We start from the raw sequence: 22,591 nt of genomic DNA on the forward strand, positions 1-22,591 counted from the left end.
TCCATTTTCCCTTCGCAACGATCAGCCCTGTCTTTGGGTCCAACCCTGCCCCATGAGCGAACAACCAGACCTTGGACCGTTCGGGCCAGTCCCATGTCTGTGGAGTGATTCATGCATTCATCAGTTTATTCTCAAACGTTGTCCACTTCAGAATGGCACTCTTGTAGCCACCTGACCCCAAATGATGCGGAAGTTTCTTCTTTGAAGCAATTTCGGTATTTTTCTTCAATCGGGACACAAAAGTAGACGATTTCTTATACTCCTTAAATGCGGGCCAGTGATCTTTTATCTTCACTAGATTATCATCGAATACTTGGATCTTCATTCTTATATTTGTCCCATAAATTTTTCTTCCAGGTCTGGAATTGTATGGCCATCTTCTTCCATGTCCATTCCTTGACTTTATTCTTCTGGCCTTCCGTCATGTCTTCCGGTAGGCTGAACTTTGTCAGTAGCGTGTCTGACAAGGTATCAACTTGTCAATGCCTAAGAATTGTAGGCTAGGGTTTAGTTGGAAGTAGAGGGCAAGTATATCTCGAAGGTTTCAGCCGAAAAGTACTCGACGATTATGAAAACTAGGGTTTGCAGACAATGATTCGATGATCTCTTCGTCCCTCGACTCCCCCTTTATATAGGAGGCGGAGCCGAGGGTTTCGTTTTGTACAAGTTACGGAGTCCGGGACGGTTTCTAACTCATCCCGCCGGATTACAAATAACACTTCCTATTACAACTCTAACTTTCCTGAATATATCTTGGGCTCCCGAATCTTCTTATTCTTCGGGTAGTGGGCCTTCAGTAAACCCCGGGTACTATCTTCGGCAGGCCCATTTGGGATGCATATGTCAGTAGCCCCTGAGATTTTGCTTGAATCGTAGAGTCAGGGAAAATCTCCACTGTTTATTTTTATTCGAGAGCTTTAACCTTTTTATATTTCTTCACATAAAATTCTATATTGTACAGGGATAAGGGTAGTTGGGGCTAGTTCATCTGACGGATCAGGTACTAGTTAACTGCTCTAGTGGCAATCCGCAAAAACCTACTTCAAGATCACGTCCCTGGACATGATCTCGGGATCTCGGTGTAAACTTCGACGAGTGCCGCTTAAGGTCTTACCATTCCGTCGAGTCCCGGTCAAATTTATCGGGTACCTAACGCGTCCGTTAGGATTTTTCTTCGTATCCGTTGATACGGATAAAAGTAGCGAGCGCGAGTCTTTGGCGATGCCACGCCCAGCAGAACGGATCTGGGGTCTTACCTTCGCAAATTTGCGGCATTCGGAAATTGATCGCAACTTTGGCGTTACGAGAATATATTGTCGAGTGCTTTTCCGGCTGTTGGAATGGCACATTTTATCGAGTCAAATATGACTTATATTGCTCTCCCGATGGGAGTATATGTAGAGTTAATTATACCTCGAAATATACTCTCTTGCTTTTCTATCTTTTTTTCTTTTTTAATTTCATCGGGCACGCGAACAGCGTTCCCGATAGGAGTAGCCCCCGAGGCTACAGCCAAGAACTTGTGCTTGGTTGTAGGCTCAACATTTTAGTTCACCTTGTCGCTATATTGTCATTATTTCCCGATATGATCTTCTTTTCATCTCTCGGGTGCGCGAACAGCGCTCCCGATGGGAGTAGCCCCCGAGGCTACAACCAAGGACTTGTGCTTGGTTGTAGGCTCCCACAATTTCTATATTGCCATACTCGAAATTTTTACTGTTATTGGAGTAGCTTCCGAGGATTTGGGCAAAAACTTGTATTTGACCAAAGGCTCCCGAAGTATTCAAATAACTTCTCCTGTCGCCAATCTTCTTTTATTTTTCTTGTCGGCACGCTTCCCTTAGTCAAATTCACTTCATCTCTGTTAATAGTCGGGATTTTTCTGTCTTGTGGGTCCATTGTTGCCACCACGTTGACACGTCGTGCAAGTGGGGGACACACGTCCTCCACTTTTCCTGGCGCACGTACAGTAACGCCTGTTTTATTCCATCTCAGTAAAAATACCTTTTTACCCTTTTATCTATAAGATCTTTTTTCACCACACGATTTCTTCATCCAACGGTGCATTGCTTCGCCCGATGCCTATATAAACCTTTCTTCAACCTCGGTTCACTCCTTCGCTTGCGCCGCACATCTGTTCCTCTTTGCAAAAACTTCCCCTGCGCCCAACTCTCTGCGATCTTCCGCTCGCACGAACGTTGCTTTTCCAGTGCCGTTGATGCCACCGCGCACGCGACTCACTCGCCACAGTACTCCGGAATCCAAGATGGCCGCTGAAGATCTTGAGTGGGAGAGATCTAAAATCTCCAACCAAGACGTCAACATGCTGAAGAGGCTTGGCCTGATGAAGAAAGAGGACGCCATCCGCTTTCCCAGCGAAGAAAGCTACCCAAACCCTCCAATGGAGTACCGGGTTAGTTTCGTTGATCACTTCATCCGCGGCCTTTCCGCCCCAATTCACGATTTCCTCCGCGGCCTTCTTTTTGTTTATGGGATTCAACTGCACCCAGTTGACCCCCAATTCCATCCTCCATATTTCCATTTTTATCACGCTGTGCGAATGCTTCCTTGGAATCCCTCCTAACTGGGCTCTGTGGAAACGCATTTTCTGCCTCCGCCGCAATGGCTCCCACAACGCCACCTATAACATAGGCGGCGTTGTTATCTGTGTCCGAACTGACGTTGATTACTTCGACGTCAAATTTCCTGATTCTGTCCAAGGGTGGCGCAAAAGGTGGCTCTACATACACGAAGAAAGTGCCAACTCTGTGGAACACAACATAATCCCTTTCGACGGAAGTGCCAAAATTCAGCGCCGCCGCTCCTGGGATGCCGAAGCTTCCGAAGAGGAGAAAAAGGCGACAGAAGCACTTATGTCTCGTATTCATCAGCTTCAAAACACTCGAGGCAAAGAGCTGTCTGGTGTTCAAATGACTGCCTACTTTCTTAGGATTAGAGTGCAGCCTCTTCAGGCTCGCAAAAATCCCCTTTGGACGTATGCTGGCGAAAATGACGCCAATAGGCTCTCCAATGATCTTTCTGCAAAGGACTTGGAGAAGCTGATTCGAAGAATTTCCCGTTTGAACAAGAAGGATCCTGTTCCCTCCTCTTGTCGCGTGGAACCATACAGCTCCGCCAATCCTCTCCCCGAGGTATTTTGTCTTCTCGAATTTTTATCTTGTTCCGAACTTTCCCTGCATCTCATTGTATTGATATCTCTCTAATTTTTCTTTTGTCGCTATTTTCCTGCAGAACCATCCTATTATGGCTTCCCTTCCTCCTCTTCCTGAGGATGGAGAAGTCGAAGAACAAGCTATCGTTGCCGAGGATAACCAAGGTTCCTCTCTTCCTGAGAGTGAAATCGCAGGTTCTCACAAATCTGCGGCTTCTCATGAAAAAGAAGTTGAATCTGAAGCCAGCGAGTCGACACAATCCCTTCCTCCTGCTGTTTCCCCAAAGAACAAAAGGAAAAGGAATGACGCCGAGGATTCTGGCACTTCTAAGGCCGAAAAAGTTGTTCCTTCTCATCCGAAGGCAGCTTATGATCCTTATATTGAATCCCTCGTCAGCTCGTAAGTCATTTTTATTTCTCGGTATTTCTGTACTCGAAATGTTTATCTTGTCTTGCTTTTTATGCTTGTCGATTTTTAATCAACAGTGATGACGAGGAAGAAGTACCAAGCTGTTGACGTGGCTCCTCGGACAAGCACGTCACATACTGTACTTGCCTCAGACACGCTAGTTGAAGGAGAAGAATCCTCGCCTCCTCAACAAAACGTCGTCACCACTACTCCACCATCAAGCCCCCTTGCTCCTTTACCGAAAAGGACAAGGATTGAGACGATTGTTGAGCCTGCCCCTCAATTGGGCAGCTCTTCGACCCTGCTCTTGGATGATGTAAGTTTGTCGATATCTATATTTCCTCTATTTTGCTTTTTCACGCCTTCACTCTTTTTTCATGCCGATGTTTCTCTTGCTTTGTTCTTCTTTGACAGCCCATGATCAAAGATCTTATCCGCATCGGATCCCAATTCATTGGGTATCGTGAGTATGCCAGCAGAACTGAAGGTAACAACCTTTATACTTGCCGTTTTTCCTGACTTTTGGCTCCTGTTGTTTGTCGCGATTTTTGATCTTTCCTCCTCCTTTTTTTTATCTCAACAGAGAAACTTGCAGAGGCCAATAAACGTGCCGACGCACTTGCTCAAAAACTGGAGCAAAGTGAGGTGGCTCGTAAAAAAGCCGAACTTGTTGCTAGCGAAGCTAAAGCCGAGGCTGATGAAGCCAGAGTAAAAGCTGCTAGTGTCGAGGAACTGCAGAAGAGACTTGAGGATGCTGAATCTGCTTTAAACGAGCATAAAGCTGCACAAGCTGCTCGTGAGCAGGGGATCCTCAAGCGTCTGAAATCACAAAGTCAAAGTACTGAAAGTAATATTATCGATCCCTTCTATTTTTTAGTGGACTTCCTGTTTCTTGTTTTTTGATTGATGTCTTGTTTCCTGTGGCAGCCCAAACAAACCAAGATTTTGATCTGGAGAATCCCGTCAATGACCCTCTCCTTGACGCACTTTCTTATCTGGAGCTTCATGGGTCCGAAATTCGTGAAGGCGTGGCAAATGCTAGTGCGGGACTGTCGACGCTGTTCCCCTACTTCTTCCCGAAGAAAGAGGAGCCCCCGACTTTCCTTGCCCTTGCCAAGAGCTTCAATTCATCAGAAGAACTTGGACTGAAGATGCGTCAGGAAAACATGAAGATTGCTGTCAAAAGCACTGTTGCCCTGGTTGCTGACAGCCAACAGACTGTTGATTGGATGAAAGTTGGCGACACCGATCAAATAGAGCAATCGAGATGGAGGTCACTGATTAAGGCAGCCAAGCCCAACACGAAGAAAATCTTGGCCTATCTCGGGATCAAGCCAGCTTCGACTCCTAGCTCATCGAGGCCGGAGGTCTAGTTGCATGCCTCTTTGTTTTTTCTTTCTCTGTTTCTTTTGCTCTTGTCGCCAAAGTAGTTATTTGGCGATACGTACTTCTTTAGCTCCACTGTAAGGCCTTTGTAACTATCCCGAAAGATTAATGAAAACTCTATCTTTGCTTGTTGATTGATATTGTCTTGTTTTATTAAATTTCAGTTGGTATTTGATAACTATACTCCATCTTCCGCTCCTTCCAATATTTCGCCTTCTTCTTCTCGCTCAAGGAGAGCTCTTGCTGATACTACACCTGTTGAAGATTCCTTGCCGCAAGAATTGGATGAACTTCGGCAGCAACTTCAGTATGCGAAGAAGCAAACACTTATGATGATGGAAAAGTCTCGTAAGTCATCTGAAGCCGAAAAAATTGCACTTCAGCAAGCTCGCGAGGCCGTGGCTGCTAAGGAAATTGCTGCTTCCGAGGCTGAAAAGGCGACCACACGAGAAAATTTCATGCTCGAGTTAATGAATGAAGCCAGTGCGGATATGTCGGGTATGCTTGTTTCATCCTCCGATATCTTCTGTCTTCATACTGCGTCTCTTAAAGTTTTCTGCTCTGTTGTTTTAATAGGTTCCTTTACTGATGCTGTTGCCGAAGAAGAAAGGGTAAATACTAGGACGAACCTCCTTGTTAACCTTTCCCTTGACCATGGTTCTCTGTTTTGGGCTACCCCAGAGAGGACTCGCCAGATTGTCAGATTTCAGGATCGCACTTCTCAAACTCGCGACTTCCTTGACTTCTGTACCAAGACCCTGTCTATGGTTTATAACTCCATGTTTCCTCGGAACGTTCAACCAAAAACTCTTCCCGAGTTAATGGAGAAATTCAAGGATGCCCACAAGATCCATGATTTTGTCAGGGCTCAACTGGTAGCTGGCGCCAGATTTGCTCTTATCATGCTTCAGATCTGCCACTCAAAGCTTGACCTGACCCAAGTTGTTGCGAAAGTTCATGAGAAGGTACGGCGCCGAAGAGTTGGTGTCGACCGTATTAACACGAAGGTTTCGCCTATAGCCGAAGAAATGATTGAAGACCTTCTTCGGATGGATGCCGACTTTTTTGCAGATGGTCATTATGCTGATTTTCTTGGCGCTGCTCCTGAAGAAAACAGAATTACCCTTGACGATATATTGAATCATGACTAATTATTTTCCTTTGGTAGATAATTCTTCTTTGTAAATCATGATTATGATTATATTTGTGAAGCAATCATCATATTTCTATATTTGTCTAGCCCCCGAGTGTTTTCGATGGCTATTTACTGTATTTGTATAATGCGAGGTTTTGAACCAAGGCATTTATTCAATATGTAGTTTTGGCGAATATCAGCCCCCGAGCTTCTTTGTTGAGTACTATTGTGTATTTTTATTGACTCACGAGGTATTTTAATACCAAGGCAAGGCTTTTCTTTTTTCGAGGAACTATATTGAAATTCGTCGGGTTGGAGACTTTGAGCATGTCGATAAAGAAAAGTTATATTGACACTATCTTTATTATATTGCAGCACCGCGAGCCCGCCTCATTAAAAACCTTTCCCGGCCCCACTCGGTGCCCCGAAAAAGGAAAAGAGTGCGTCTGAAAACTCGCGGGCGTTTCAGTACATTGAAGTTTTACAAGGACTATGTTTTAGCTCTAGGCGTAGAACCGCCTGAGTTGCGCCACGTTCCAGGGGCTTTGCTCCTCCACCCCTGTCTTCTTGTCCTTTATCCTGTATGCTCCTCCTCCGATTACTTCCGTGACAATGTAAGGGCCAAGCCATGGTGACTCGAGTTTTTCATGACTTTTTTGCGTGAGCCGAAGAACTAGGTCTCCCACCTGAAAAGATCTTGGTCGCAAACGTCGACTGTGGTAATTCTTCAAGTCCTGCTGGTATTTGGTTACCCGAGACAGTACTTCATCTCTAGCTTCATCAAGTGCATCGACGTCATCTTCTAGCGCTTTTCTCGACACCTCTTCATCATATTCCACGACTCGTGGAGAGTCATGTTCTATCTCGATTGGTAATACTGCTTCTGCTCCATGAACCAAGAAAAACGGAGTTTCTTGCGTTGCTGTGTTTGGTGTTGTTCGTATGCTCCACAATACACTGGGCAGCTCCTCTGGCCAGGTGTGTCGAGCTTTCTCCAGAGGTGCTAATAAGCGTTTCTTAATGCCATTGCAGATGATTCCATTAGGTTTCTAGACTTGGCCGTTGGTCTGCGGGTGCGCAACTGACGCAAAGTGTAACTTGATACCCACTTCTTTGCAATAATCTTTGAATTCGTGGGATGTGAAGTTGCTGCCATTGTCTGTAACGATGCTATGAGGCACTCCAAATCTGAAGACGAGGCCTTTTATGAATTTTACTGCGGATGCTCCGTCTGGTGAATTTATCGGCTTCGCTTCTATCCACTTTGTAAACTTGTCAACAGCTACTAGCATGTATTCCTTTCCTCCTGGCCGTGATTTGTGTAACTTGCCCACCATATCAAGTCCCCATTGTGCAAAGGGCCACGACAATGGTATTGGTGTTAGTTCTGCTGCTGGAGAGTGAGGTTTTGCGGCAAACCTTTGACACGCATCGCAAGTCCTTACTATTTCTTTGGCGTCCTTGATTGCTGTCAACCAGTAGAATCCTGCCCGAAAAACCTTGGCTGCAATGGCTCGACTACTCGCGTGGTGGCCACATATTCCTTCGTGTACATCCTTCAGAATTATTCTTCCTTCTTCGGGTGTGACACACCTTTACAAGACGCCTGAAATACTTCGCTTGTACAATTCTCCTTTGATCAACGTGAAAGCTTTGGAGCGTCGAATTACTCGCCTTGCCTCAACTGGATCATCGGGTATTTCTTTCCTGAGGATGTACGATATGTACGTTTGCATCCATGGTATCTGTATCATCATGACCAGGTCCTGATCTTCTTCTTCCTCTTGCTCTTCCTTGGTAGCCCCCGAGGGTTTCTTCTCCTTCTTTTTTGATTTTGTCGATTTTGTAGATCTCTCTGTTATCTCTTCCCAAAATACACCTGGTGGAACCGCAAGGCATTGCAACCCGATGTTTGCAAGAACGTCGGCTTCGTCGTTGCTCAATCTGCTAATATGATTTACTTCGCATCCATCAAACAACTTTTTGACCTCGTTGTACACCTCCTTGTATGCCATCATGCTATCATTGACTGCGTCACATTGGTTCATGACTTGCTGAGCCACCAATTGTGAGTCGCCAAAGATTTTTAATCGAGTTGCACCGCAAGCTTTCGCCATCTTCATCCCGTGTATGAGAGCTTCATATTCTGCTTCATTGTTAGATGCGTTAGGAAACGTCATCCGAAGGATGTACTTCAACTTGTCGCCTTCAGGTGATATGAGTACTACTCCTGCGCAAGCTCCTTCTAGTCTTTTGGACCCATCAAAGTTCATGGTCCAGGTTCTCGACAAGTCTGGAGGTCCTGTATTTTGCAACTCCATCCACTCTGCGATGAAGTCCGGCAGAACTTGCGACTTGATTGCTTTTCTTTTTTCATACGTGATGTCCCGAGGGGAAAGTTCTATTCCCCAAAGGGAGACACGACCCGTAGCTTCCGGATTGTTTAGTATATTTGACAAGGGAGCTTCATTGACCACTATGATCGGGTGTGCCGAAAAATAGTGGCGCAATTTTCGTGCTTGTTGTGAACACTCCGTATGCTAGCTTTTGGTACCGAGGGTACCTTTGTTTTGATGGCGATAAAACTTCGCTGACGAAGTATACTGGCCTCTGTACTCCGTGGAGTTTTCCTTCTTCTTCTCTTTCGACAACTAGCACCGTGCTCACCACTTGGGGCGTGGCTGCGATATACAGCAGGAGAGGTTCCTTTTCCTTTGGCGCCACCAAAATTGGTGGTGTCGAGATTGTGCGCTTCAAATCCTCGAAAGCTCTGTCGGCTTCTTCGTTCCACTGGAATTTATCTCCTTGCTTTATCAGAGCGTAGAATGGTAACGCTTTTTCTCCCAGCCTGGCGATGAATCTGCTCAAAGCTGCGACTCGCCCAGTAAGCTGTTGTATTTCTTTCAACTTTGTTGGCTTTCTCATTGTTACGATAGCTTGTATTTTATCGGGATTTGCTTCAATCCCTCTTGCTGAGACTAGAAACCCCAGAAGTTCTCCTGCTGGGACGCCAAAAGAACACTTCGTCGGGTTCAACTTCAGGCAGAATTTGTCGAGGTTGTCAAAAGTTTCCTTGAGATCCTCGATCAATGTTGTACCCTTTTTGGACGTTATGACGACATCGTCGATGTATACTTGCACGTTTTTCCCAATCTGTGTCGCCAAACACTTCTGCATCATCCTCTGATATGTTGCTCCCGCATTTTTTAGACCAAATGGCATTGTTCTGTAGCAAAACACGCCATAAGGTGTAATAAACGCGGTCTTTACTTCATCTTCTTCTTTCAATCTGATCTGATTATAACCAGAATATGCGTCCAAGAAGGAAAGACGTTCACATCCAGCCGTGGAGTCGATAATTTGATCGATCCTCGGGAGGGGAAAGTGATCCTTTGGACAATGTTTATTGAGACACGTAAAGTCGACGCACATGCGAAGGACCTTAGTGTTTTTCTTCGGCACCAACACAGGATTTGCTACCCATGTGGCTTCTGTGAATATCTCTTTGATAAAACCAGCTTCTCGTAGTCGATTGATTTCTGACAGCATAGCTTTGCGGTTTGGTTCCGAAAAACGCCGCAAAGGTCTATTGGATCCAAGTTTAGGTGGTGCTCGGCAAGTTCCCTGGGTACTCCTGGCATGTCAGCTGGACACCATGCGAAGATTTTCCAGTTCTCACGGGGGAACTCGACGAGCGCGCTTTCCTATGCGATATCCATGTCGTTTGCGATAGATGTCGTCTTTTTCGGGTCTGTCGGGTGAATCTGCACCTCCTTAGAATTTTTCTCGGTATTGAAAGTTGATTCTTTGTTTGGCCTTCCAACGTCTGGCAGCACGTCGTAGTCAGTCATACTTTTCGACGCCAAATACTCAGCTTGCATCCCGAAAGTTTCTGATAGCCGGTGAAAATCCTTATCACACTTATCGGCTAAGGCAAAGCTTCCTTTGACTGTGATTGGTCCCTTTGGTCCAGGCAACCTCCACAACAGGTATGTATAGTGTGGCACCGCCATAAATCTAGCATATGCTGGTCGTCCCAACAGAGCGTGGTATTGCGACGGAAAATCCACGACTTCAAATTCCAGCCTCTCGATTCTATAATTTTCTCGGGTCCCAAACTGAACGTCGAGATTGATCTTCCCCAATGGATAACTTGGTTTCTCCGGTGTGATGCCGTGGAACCTTGTGTCTGTTGGCTTCAAGTTTGCTAAGGATATGTTCATCTTCCTCAATGTATCTGCATACATAAGGTTTAAGCTGCTGCCGCCATCTATGAACACTCGAGAGACATCAAATCCCGCAATAACTGCTGGCAGAATAAGTGCTGACTGCCCTGGTCGAGGAACTTGCTGCGGATGATCTGCTATGGTGAAGCCAATGTCTTGTCCTGACCAATTAAGATACTCAACTGTTGGTGGAGGCATTTTTTCTGCCATAAACACCTGTCGTGAGATTACTTTCTGAGCTCTATTGGATGGCCTTCCCTTCTGAATCATCGACACCGCTCCGTTGGAGTTAGGATCGACATAAGGTGGTGGTGGAGGTGCTGCCGCTATTCTGAGCTGATGCCGATTGTCATCTGTAATCGCGGGAGGTGGTGGCAGGTGAATCTCGCTCCTGGGTTCCCGAGGATTTCTCTGTGCTGCTCGAGCGTTAGCGTGCTCTGCATACCTTAACATTGCCTGAAAATTTCGACAGTCTTTCTGCAGGTGCCCTGACTGTCTTTTTCCGTTGTTGTCGAGGAAAAAATGCATTTGGCACGGTCCGTTCATCATTTCTTCGGGGGACACGAAAGGTCTTGGGAACCTAGGCCCGCTATTTTGCCTGTTGCGAGAGTCGTCCCTGCTATCGCCTCGCTGCTCACTGCTTCTCTGATAATCATCTCTATTGTTTCCTCCTGTGTTTGCCCGAAAACCTGCCGAAATTTGCCCTGGAGCGTCATAGTTCGGGTACTGCCGAGGAAATCGTCGCCTCGGTTGGTAATTTCGACCACGGTCCTCCTCTGGCGACCTGTGTCGTTTGTTGTGGACAGCGTCTTCTCCATCTGCCCATCTGTTTGCTATCTCCATTAACGCGGATACTGTCTTTGGATTGGTCCTTCCCAAATCCTCAACAAAATCTCCCCGTCTGATTCCTGCGACAAACGCATCTATTGCTCTCTCGTCAGATATATTTTCTGCCGAGTTTTTGATGATATTCCACCTTTGGATGTACTTTCTCATTGGCTCATCTGGCTTTTGTCGACATGCTCTCAAATCTTCTAAAGACGCAGGTTTTTTGCACGTGGATCTGAAGTTCTTGACGAACACGTCCTCGAAACTTTCCCAGCTGTCGATAGATCCTGGAGTGAGTTTCTTTATCCAGGATCGTGCGACTCCACTCAAATGCACCTGGATGCTTTGCATAGCTGTTGCCCTGGTTCCTCCTGTGAGCTTCACTGTCTCGAGATAATCAACTAGCCAATCCTCTGGATCTTGAAGGCCGTCGAACTTCTTGAAGTTGTCGGGTAACTTGAATCCTGAGGGGACTCGAGTTTTTCGGACTCTCCTCGTGAAGCATGGCAAGCCGCACATATCTTCGTCGTTAAGCTCCGGAGATTGCCGATGATCCCTTCTGTTTTGCCGCGCTCTGTCGACCCTTGCTTGTGCTGCTGTGTCTCTTGCTCCACTTGGTCCTTCAGGTGCTGCCGCTGTTGCTGCTGCAGGTCGTGGACTATTTTGCCTTGCCGCTCCTTCGGGAGGCGTTGATACGAACGCTGTCCCCATAGCTCCAACTCCTGCTACCGCCATGTTGTATAGTGTTTCCCTTGGATCACCTGGAGGTGGTTTAGATGCGAGGATGAAAGCATGTGTCGCCATATACCCAGCCTCTGGTGTCTTAGGGATGATGTTTCCTCTTGTACCTATCGACATGAAGGACATGTCGAGGTTTTGGACCAAGTGCTCTCTTTCTGCTTCGGGTATATGTTGCAGCCTTGATCTTTCTCTGTTCCGCGCCTCCCTGTGGCTATCACCCGAAGTTCTAGATTGTCGACTTAGATCTGCCCTTCTCCTGCTAGATGCAGAAGCTGCCTCCTTTCTTCTGTTTAACTCAGCTGTCTGTTTTTCCAATTCTCTGGCAGCTCGTGCGAGCCTATATTGATATGCTTGTAATTCCTCTGGTGTGGCCGTGGTAGCCATTGGTTCTGTACCGTTCATAGCTCTCGCGGCTCTGTCCCACGCTGCTTGTGAAAGTTGAACTCTGTCTCGCGGCTCTGGCCCGACGTATTTGTTGCCTAGCCCTTGTCGCAGATTGGAGGGATCGACATATGGATTTCCCAGATCGTCGAAAGCCTCGGATGTTTCCTCTTGATCCTCGATGGCATAAATCTGATGATATTTTGTATTCAGATCTATGTTGGGTTTGGTGACATCATCGTTGAGATTGATGAAGACCTTGTCCACTGTGATAGATTTGTCGATGAAGTCGTAACTGTCGACATCGCTTGAGCCATCGCTTATATATGAGTCCGCAGATGACTCAAACGACATGTCGTTGAAGATCTTGGCGAGTTTCTCTCTTGCTCTGGTGCTGACGTAGCGTGTTGCTGAAGTTTCTTCCTCTCCTGACTCGGTTGACGATGTATAGCTTGAAAAATCGGAATCGACCGCCGACGATCCCGAGGAAATTGGAATTTCGACACGATACGATCCTTCCTTCTCGACGCGAAAGTGAAACCTTCCGAACGTCATCTCCATGGGCTCCGCCAGATACGCATATGCATCCAAACGGGAGGGTGGGAGAGGTACAAAATCGACAGGACCAGCAGCGATCTGTTTACCTCGATCCATTGCGTTGCTCGCGGTTGATGATGTCGAAGATCTTGAACGTGCCATCGAGATCAGATCCTTACGCCTCTAGTTCCCACAGACGGCGCCAATTGACAAGGTATCAACTTGTCAATGCCTATGAATTGTAGGCTAGGGTTTAGTTGGAAGTAGAGGGCAAGTAGATCTCGAAGGTTTCAGCCGAAAAGTACTCGACGATTATGAAAACTAGGGTTTGCAGACAATGATTCGATGATCTCTTCGTCCCTCGACTCCCCCTTTATATAGGAGGCGGAGCCGAGGGTTTCGTTTTGTACAAGTTACAGAGTCCGGGACGGTTTCTAACTCATCCCGCCAGATTACAAATAACACTTCCTATTACAACTCTAACTTTCCTTAATATATCTTGGGCTCCCGAATCTTCTTATTCTTCGGGTAGTGGGCCTTCAGTAAACCCCGGGTACTATCTTCGGCAGGCCCATTTGGGATGCCTATGTCAGTGTCCCAAAGGAAATTTTTCATCGTGTCGTTGACATAACTAGCACCACTCTCCGCGTTCTTCGGCTTATGCCACTCTTGAATGCTGATCGGTACATGGTCCCTAACAACAAATGTGTTCCCATTAGGTTTTGAAACTTTTTCTCCGACATGTTTATTATTCCCTTTATATTCGACGAGAAGCCAGACGAGACCTTGATGCTACTCAGGAATTCAAAAAAGATCTCCTTCTCCTCTTTGGTAAGAGCGTAGCTGGCAGGACCTTGATACTTCCCTGGATTCAGGTTGTTTCCTTTTTGGATACTTTGCTGGTCCTGCCGTGCATCCGGTGTATCTTTTGTCTTCCCATACACGCCCAAGAAGTTTAGCAGGTTCACGCAAAGATTTTTCGTCACGTGCATCACGTCGATTGCAGAGTGAACCTCTAAGAATTTCCAGTAGGGTAGCTCCCAACATATCGACTTCTTCTTCCACATGGGTACGTGTCCGTCAACATCATGCGGAACAGATTGTCCGCCGGGACCCTTTCCAAAGATCACTTTTAAATCCTTGACCATATCATATATAACTTCCCCGAGTAGGGCGGGTAGGCTTCGTTCGGTTATCTGCCTCACCTCCGAAATGCTTTCCTCTCTTTCTTACGTGATGTTGTTTTGGAAGAAATCGACGATGCCCCGGTACACATTCTTGTTTCCCAAATAATTACTCGTCGGTCTCACCTAAACAGTGTGTGCATGCATTGTATCCCTTGTTTGACTGCCCTGAAATGTTACCAAGAGCAGGCAAATCATTGATGGTTACAAATAACAACGCTCGTAGGTTAAATTCCTTTTGTTCGTGCTCATCCCACACAGGTACAAATTCGTCACGCCACAACTCTTAAAGTTCTTCAACCAATGGCCTCAGGTACTCATCAATGTCGTTACCGGGTTGCTTCGGGCCCTGGATGAGCACTGGCATCATAATGAACTTCCGCTTCATGCACAACCAAGGAGGAAGGTTGTAGATACATAGAGTCACTGGCCAGGTGCTATGACTGGAGCTCTGCTCCCCGAAAGGATTAAAGCCATCCGTACTTAGACCAAATCTTAAGTTCCTTGCGTCATCTGAAAATGACTTGAACTCTCTGTCGATTTTTCTCCACTGCGACCCGTCAGCGGGGTGTCTCGGCATCACATCTTTCTTACGGTCCTCTTTGTGCCATCGCAACAACTTGGCATGCTCTTTGTTCTGGAACAAACGTTTCAACCGTGGTATTATAGGAGCATACCACATCACCTTCGCAGGAACCCTCTTCCTGGGGGTGGACTCGCCCTCAACATCGCCAGGGTCATCTCGCCTGATATTATACCTCAATGCACTACATACCGGGCATGCATTCAAATTCTCGTACTCCCCGCGGTAGAGGATGCAGTCATTGATGCATGCATGTATCTTCCGCACCTCTAATCCTAGAGGGCGAGACAACCTTCTTTGCTTCGTACGTGCTAGAGGGCAATACGTTCTCCCACGGAAGCATCTTCTTTATTATTTTCAGCAACTTTTCAAATCCCTTGTCGGAAGTACCATTCTCTACCTTCCACTTGCAGCAATTCCAGCGTGGTACCCAGCTTTTTCGACCATTTTCGCAATTTGGGTACAACGAGTTTGTTGTGATCCTCTAACATTTTCTCCAACTTCAACCTCTCCTTTTCATTTCCGCAGTTCATCATCGCATCAAGAATGGCCCGACCCAAATCGTCATCCGGGTCATCAAAAATCGGCTCATCGAAAATGGGCTCTTCTTCAGCTTCGTCTTCCCCCATTCTACTATCACCGTCTTCAGTGAATAAGCGATAGTTGTCACTATCCTCTTCTTCTTCGTTGTCTTCCAATATAACCCCTCTTTCTCCGTGCTTGGTCCAACAATTATAGCTGGGCATGAAACCGTTCTCCAGCAGGTGGACGTGAAGGGTCTTCGAGGTAGAGTAATCCTTCATATTCTTACGGGAACTACATGGACAATACATGAAACCATTCGACCACTTGTTTGCCTCAGCCACGTTGAGAAAATAATGCATGCCATTAATGAACTCGGGATGGCACCGGTCACCGTACATCCATTGTCGACTCATCTGCATTTTATATGTATATCAAAAATCATTAAGTACACAACATCGTGGATATATGAGTGACCAACTTAATTAATATTCAAGTTCATCACATAAAACTAATTGTTTTTATAAAAAAGAAGAGGGGCTCACCGAGGTGGTACCGTGCCGGCTAGGGGACGATGCTGGCGATCGACGACGGTAAGGATGGGGATGATACTAATTAAAACCTACAAAACATACCATAATTTCAGCTCAAATTGCATATAAAAAAATAAAATCACTAACTTAGGCATTTCATCGAACACCTTGCTTGCACTAGAAAAATAGTACGAGTTAAAACTACCAAAGAAATGAGCTATATTAGAAACGCCGGAAGGAAGGATGATATTGCTAACCCTTGGATAGATGTATGTCGTTAATCTTGTCAAAATGGTGGAGAAAAATAAAGATTATTGGAGTGTGAGAGGTGCAAAATATTTGGAAATGTGAGGGAGGAGGAGAATTGGAGAATGAGATGCAGGGGGCTCGGGCGAGGTGGCGCGCTGATATAGGGGGGACCCTTTAGTACCGGTTCCTTAGATGAACTTGTACGAAAGATGTAGCCCTGGCCCCACCTCAGCCTGGAATTTGGGCAGAAACCCTTTCATACCGGTTCGTAACACGAACCGGTATTAAAGGGCCATAACGAACCGGTATAGATGTCCCACCGCTGGAATCGGTACTAATGCCCCCTTTAGTATCGGTTCGTAAGGGAACTGGTACTAAAGGCTTAGATGGATGCTCCATTTTCTACTAGTGCATCTAACGGAGTGGTGGCAGCAAAATATCGGTGATGGCCCTCGTTGTCTATGTGTACATATATGTACACATTGATAGTTTGTCTGCATTGTCTAATTGGTTAGTTGACTTGCTACTATACGACAAGGTCAACTAATTAATGCGTAGTCGTGTACTAAGGAAGGCCTGAACATTCTATCATGTATAGTACTTCCTTTTTTTTACTACCTCCGATTCAAGGAATAAGCCGTTTTCATTTTACGTGCTTTTTGTTTGACTAAGTATTACTTTAAATATGTAAAAATTGTTTGTATAAATTAATATCATTAGAAAGTGCTTTTCAATACGAATCCAACGATACTAATTACATATAATATAATCAAGATTTTGTTGCTTAATTTTTATGGTTAAAGTTCGTCTTGAAATTCGTGTGCGCTTTATTTCTTGGGACGGAGGTAGTATAATATAAGCTGTTTTAGCAAATTATTTTAGTTTGCTAAAACTACATACAATGGGAATGTGATATATACCAGCAACTTCGAGAGTTTTACTCGGTTGAAATGTTCTTTAAGAGAGCTACCGCAGGCCGCAGGCCTTATTACGACTACGAGTGCAGTCCCTGTCGAAGAAGAATAAGTCTCACTCATAGGTAAAAAAAAACTTACCAGCTTCGTGTTTGTTTGTACGTACGTTTGAGTTAATTATCATCAACATGACCATTTCTTTTCCCTTTCTCGGTGTTAAGTAGTACTAGCCCAAATGCCCGTGCGTTGCAACGGGAGACTGAAATATATGCGTTGCGATTAGACGTGTCGCCGCCAACATCTCCTCTCACCAACGCTTCAGCCAAGCCACCCGGTGCATGTGCTCGAACGCCATTAAAGCCATGTGTCACTATCGCCACCTCACTCCGCTCCACTGAGAGCATCTCCACTCCCCCCCCCCCCCACCGCCTATAAATGGGCCATATTAGAGGCGTCGGCGATGTTTGTATTGGGAGGCGCTGATTACCAATCGAGGCCCCCATACGCCGCCTCACTCCGCTCCACTGAGATCATCTCCACTCCCCCCAACAGACGGGCCATATTAGAGGGGTCGGTGCTGTTTGTATTGGGAGACGTCGATTACCAACCGAGGCTCCATACGTCGCCTCAAAAGGCCTATCGGCCCACACATTTGGAATAAGCAGTTCACGCCCAACAAAAACCGCTGCTAGTTCATGACAGAACACCACAAGTTCATCACTCCTTCGTCAATGATATTGGTTCAATGTTTCAACTAACAAAAAAAAGCCACAATTTTGGCCCCAGATAATACACAACCTCAACTCAGATGGTAGGCTTAGGATCCGTCGCAGTAGAAGGCGCCTCTTCCGTGGTAGCCGATGTCGCCATTAGTGTCGGCGTATGAAACGACTTGCTCAGCAACTACTCAAGAGATCCAGGAGGAATTGAGAAAGAGCAGCAACTTCATTAGCCGACGCTGAAGCACAAGGGCTCAATGAAAGAGCACGCCAGCAAGCTAGGTCGAAGCTGCATATAATGATATGAATATAGAGCTGAATGTCAATGTGACTCGAATCTACAACCACCGAGCGAGTTATTGAGAATGGAAGCGGCTTCCTCTTGCGACCACCAGAGCAAGGACATGCCGTGACCATAGTCACCGACCTTATATGAACGATCAAATCATCAAAATATACATGTGTAAGGATAAAAATAAAGAAAGTAATGGAGTATATAATCACCAAAGCTATTTTAGTTCTGACCAACAGGGAGATATCGAGATTGCCCATCAAACCAGAGTAATTATGATTCGTTGCACTTTTGTAAGATTGGGATCAAGAAGCCAAAAGTCATCTTTTCTAGTCACACTGGAGCTTGCACTAAACTGAAATTTGCATCCCGAAATACCAATCATTCTATGAAACGCGTGTTGCTGTCGCCTGCCTGTCCGGAAAGGCTGCATCTGAGCACAGACACACTGGAGAACAGATGCGCGCTTCGTGGCCAACCTGCACGCAAGCAAAACGCCACCGGCAGAGGCTATCTACGTGTGTCTGCGCTTGTTGGCTATCTTCATCCTCAAGCTGACGGACCGCGCACTTGGAGGCGGTGACTTACGGAACTGAAAAGGGCGGACGACGCCGGACCTGGAGGTTGCCATAACGCCTGGCGAGGAGGTCACCGACGACGGAGGTGCTTCCGTCGAGCTCTACCGCCGCAGGGCAGCTCGAGAACCCTTCTACGCGAATCCTCTCCCGGAATCTTCCAAAACACCTGTACGGCTGTAGCAAATCCTCAATCTCGCCTAATCCCGATCAAATCCTCAATCTCGCCGAATCCCCACGCGGCACGGCCGCTCTAGGCATGATGCGTGTGGTGTCGGAAGGCACAAGGAGCGGCGAACACAACCGATCTGCCCCGTCGCCGTCCCGGCGGCAACAGTGAGAAGTCACCCACGACCGCGCGCGTGCGGCCACAATGACCATTACAGAGTAGCGCAGCGGCCGCTCGAGCAAAGACGTGTGTGGCATCGGGCGGAACGGATGCACGTGGCCGTGGGCGGGGGCCGGCGGACACAACCGTCAGGCGATCGTGCTCTTGTGGTGCGGCGGAAATCGATCTAGAGATCGTGTCGTGGTGTGGCGGAAACGCTCAGATGGATAGCCTTTTATATGGGATTCTTACGTGCATCGGGCTGCAGTTGGAGTATCAAAAGCTTCGATCGGGTTTTCATTTGGAAGGACTCCGGACTTTCCAAGGTGCGCAAGGGACGGACGAATCCAGGGACAATAGACGACGCGGAAACTCCGCGGACGGCAGAAAAAACGGTTCATCACCCGGTGGCATTTGTGCGTAATATGGGATTTGGTGGGAGGGTAAAACTGTCCTAAAAAAAGTTGGACGAAAATTTTGGCAGAAACCTTAGCTCCTTTATTATTAGGTATAGATTATACATAATGGGTCAAGGTCACAAAGCAAATTAAGTGAATATGTACGCTGTGGGCTTCTTCAGCTAATCGCATTGACTGTTTGCTACTCCACCTGGGTTCACATTACTTACGCATCCGGAGAAAAGTATCTAGTGATACCGTCTTTCACATTTTATCATGATACCATTTCTAAAAATTAAAATTCATAAGTGTTTATTTTTATTATAAACAAGGTGCCCAATCCCTAAATTTTTAAACCAAATTTAAAGTACACATGGAGAAAGAAAAAGATAAATACTCCTATAATATTAGTAGTGCTAAGAAGGACAAAAGCTCAAATTCACATACAGTATTATTTTTTCTTTTTTTGTTTCTCTATATGTATTTCGAATTTGGCTATGGAAATTCTATAGATTATAAAGACACCTTGTGAACACGCATAATATTTTATGAATATTTAATTTAAATTTGAGAAGTGGTATCATGCATGGTATCATATAAAATGTGGTGTCTCACTAGATATTTTGCCGCTAGGCCGTTGAATCGGACCCGTTCCAAGTCTCAGTCGAGCGGAGCTCTTTAATTTGCGAGTTGCCGAGTTACCTGAGATGGAGTATTCCACGCGGATGCGCGCAGTTTGCCTTGGCCCTTGGCTCGGACCGTTTCAGCGGCTAACTTGGAACGACGTCCATGGTTTGGCCCTTGCTCGCCGCGCGCGCGACCACCACGTACTCCCCATTAATAGAGCTCATCAGCGGCATCCATGGACAAACAACCTAGCTAGAGACCCATAAAGAGACAGAGAAAGGGAGGAAGAAGACAACACACCTCCATCGTTCGACGTACGAAGCGAAACCCTGAGCGAGCTAGACCGCCACCAGGGCAAATCAATGGCGTCGCCGTCGCCTTCGTTCCTGCTCCAGCTGGTGCGGTACGTGTCGTCCCTCCCGACCCACTTCATGCGGGTCAGCACGAGGGAAGGCTCCGGCGGCGGCGGGGCGATCCGTCCCCTCGCCGCCGCCCCCAAGCCGAAGCCACCGGGTCCGCCGGCGGAAGGCCCCGGCGACAAGGGTGGGATCATCCATGCCGCCTCTCCCCTACCGCGCGGGCTGATGCGGGCGGCGCCTCAGAGGCAGGGCGCCGGAGGGATGATCAAGGCGCCCCAGCGGCCCGGCGCGCCGGCCGAGGGCACCGGCGGCCGCGGCGGGATCATCCATGCCGCCTCTTCTTGAACGGCCTCAAGTCGTCAACATTCATTTTCGTGATGAGACGATAGAACACTGATGAAGATGATCGATCGAGAGCAATCGAGATTCAAGTTTCTCGAAAATAAATCGAGAATTCACTATTACTGCCGCAGGTGCATTTTCCTGTTCTACGTACGTACAGCTCGAGATGTAGGTGATGCCAGGTAAAAAAAAAAAGATGTAGGTGATGCATGTCCAGTGTACGTACGTGAACGCACCTGCTTCAGGTTCGTAGGAAAAAAACAGAGGCTGAATGTCACTGCTAGCTAGTAGCATAATCTGCAAATCCGTCACGATATTTGCATCATATTAATATACTCAGCTGTTCAAATATGTTATGATCCAAACGAGTGTTCAGATATGTTGTGATCTGAGCAGAGTGCACAAAAAACTGGCAGCGAAGATGGAGGTGCTTCTGTGCATCTGAACCTTTTCGAGACTGCTAGTTAGATGATTTGAATTTCATCGGTGACTTTTGCAGTCCTGATCATGATGCGGGCATTTAAGAAGTGGTCGGGTTAAGACTATCGAGGGCCTCGATTGCAAGGTGGGAGCTTTCCTATGCACTACCTAGGTCTGCCAGTTAACGATAAAGCTCTCTTCGTAGCTAACTGGAACTTACTTATGTAGAACATGAGTCACACGGTTAACCCATGACAAGCTCTCTTTTTGGTCTCGGCTGGGAGACTCGAACTGATGAATTTCTATCTCTCGAACCTCCTGATGTCTGTAATAACCTCCTGATGTCTGCAATAACCTCCTGATGTCTGCAATGGGCATGTACCTCTTGCATGACACTATTCATGGGGTTATGCGTAAACACCAATCCCGCTTTTTTGGGAAGGGGTGGGAACTAAACGCAAATACCAAATGGTGGAGTGCTCCACGGTGTGTAAGCCACGAGAGTTTGGGGGTTTGCGAATCCTTAATAAGAAATTCACGAACATTGCCTTAATGCTAAAGTGGATCTGGAAAAATCTACCGAACGAGGAGGGTCTATGGACGAACCTTACGAAAGGCTAAGTATCTCGGCAATAACGATATGTTCTCACCGCGGTCCCTTCTAAGGGCTTTCATTTCTGGAATACCATTAATATAAGATCAAATGGTATTTCAAGTTGGGAGCCCGATACCAGTTCCACACCGGAAGGAGGACCTATTGTTTGCTTGACTCGTGGACGGGCGACGGGCCTTTCCGTGAGACCTTCACGATGTTGTTTGCGCGATGTGACTGTTGTGAAGTGTACAAGTAGATTGCCTAGCCCTTTCCATCAGTTTGGACTTTTGGTTCAAGTGGCTAGTGCATGAAGCTTAACATGGTATCAGAGCCCCATGTCTCGAGTTTAAATCCTGGCTTTCACAATTTATTCTAAAAACTATCTCTTCTCCCCCCTCTTCTCGCAGCCGCCGCCGCTGCCTCTTTGCCTCTCTACACGTGTTGACTCTCTTCTCCCGTCACACGCGAGTGGGGGTGTTGTGAAGTGTACAAGTAGATTGCCTAGCCCTTTCCATCAGTTCGGACTTTTGATTCAAGTGGCTAGTGCATGAAGCTTAACGGTGACAATCCTTTTTCCACGGTCTTGGGTGTGCGTAGCAATGAGAATTAGGTTCAAACGCACCTTCGGGCTACCAGAGACAGTGGAATGGGATAACCTCTGTAGAATCTTTGACCTCTACCCAAGTTCGGCGGGCGAAGATGAGGTCCTGTGGGCATTGGAAGCCTCAGGGGAGTATTCCACCAACTCTATGTACCGAAAACTATAAGCGGGGGGGGGGGGGGGTCACACTTCAAGGAAGTGTGGCGGGCGAAGGTCCCACCCAAAATCAAAGTCTTCCTTCGGAAGTTGATTAGGGGCAAGCTCCCCTTTGGGAGCAGCTAGCCAAGCGGAACGGACCTTCGGATGGGAGTTGCGCCTGTGTGCCGACTTGGAGGACTCGTGGCCATATTTTCTTCACTTGTCATCTTGACAGATGGATTGGTCAAAGTTGCAAGGAGAGACTCGGTTATGGTGCGATAAAGAGCTTGATTCAATGCTCGGATTCACGTAGAAAGTAAGAGTTGTAGCATATTCATAGGAGAGCTATGTATTTAAATTAGTAGTCTCGGTAGTTAGAAAAAAAAGCTTTGAATAC

General features: G+C 46.7%; 1 protein-coding gene across 1 annotated transcript; it reads left to right on the forward strand.

Annotated features, from left to right (window-relative positions):
* The first annotated feature begins 20,101 nt into the window (after nt 1-20,101).
* On the forward strand, nt 20,102-20,443 carry LOC124684785 (translation initiation factor IF-2-like). Its single transcript, XM_047219036.1, has one exon. It carries the CDS (start codon nt 20,102-20,104, stop codon nt 20,441-20,443), a length of 342 nt encoding a protein of 113 aa, XP_047074992.1.
* The last annotated feature ends 2,148 nt before the right edge of the window (nt 20,444-22,591 follow it).

Source organism: Lolium rigidum, chromosome 1 (genome assembly GCF_022539505.1).
Source record: "Lolium rigidum isolate FL_2022 chromosome 1, APGP_CSIRO_Lrig_0.1, whole genome shotgun sequence".
Taxonomy (NCBI): Eukaryota; Viridiplantae; Streptophyta; class Magnoliopsida; order Poales; family Poaceae; genus Lolium; species Lolium rigidum.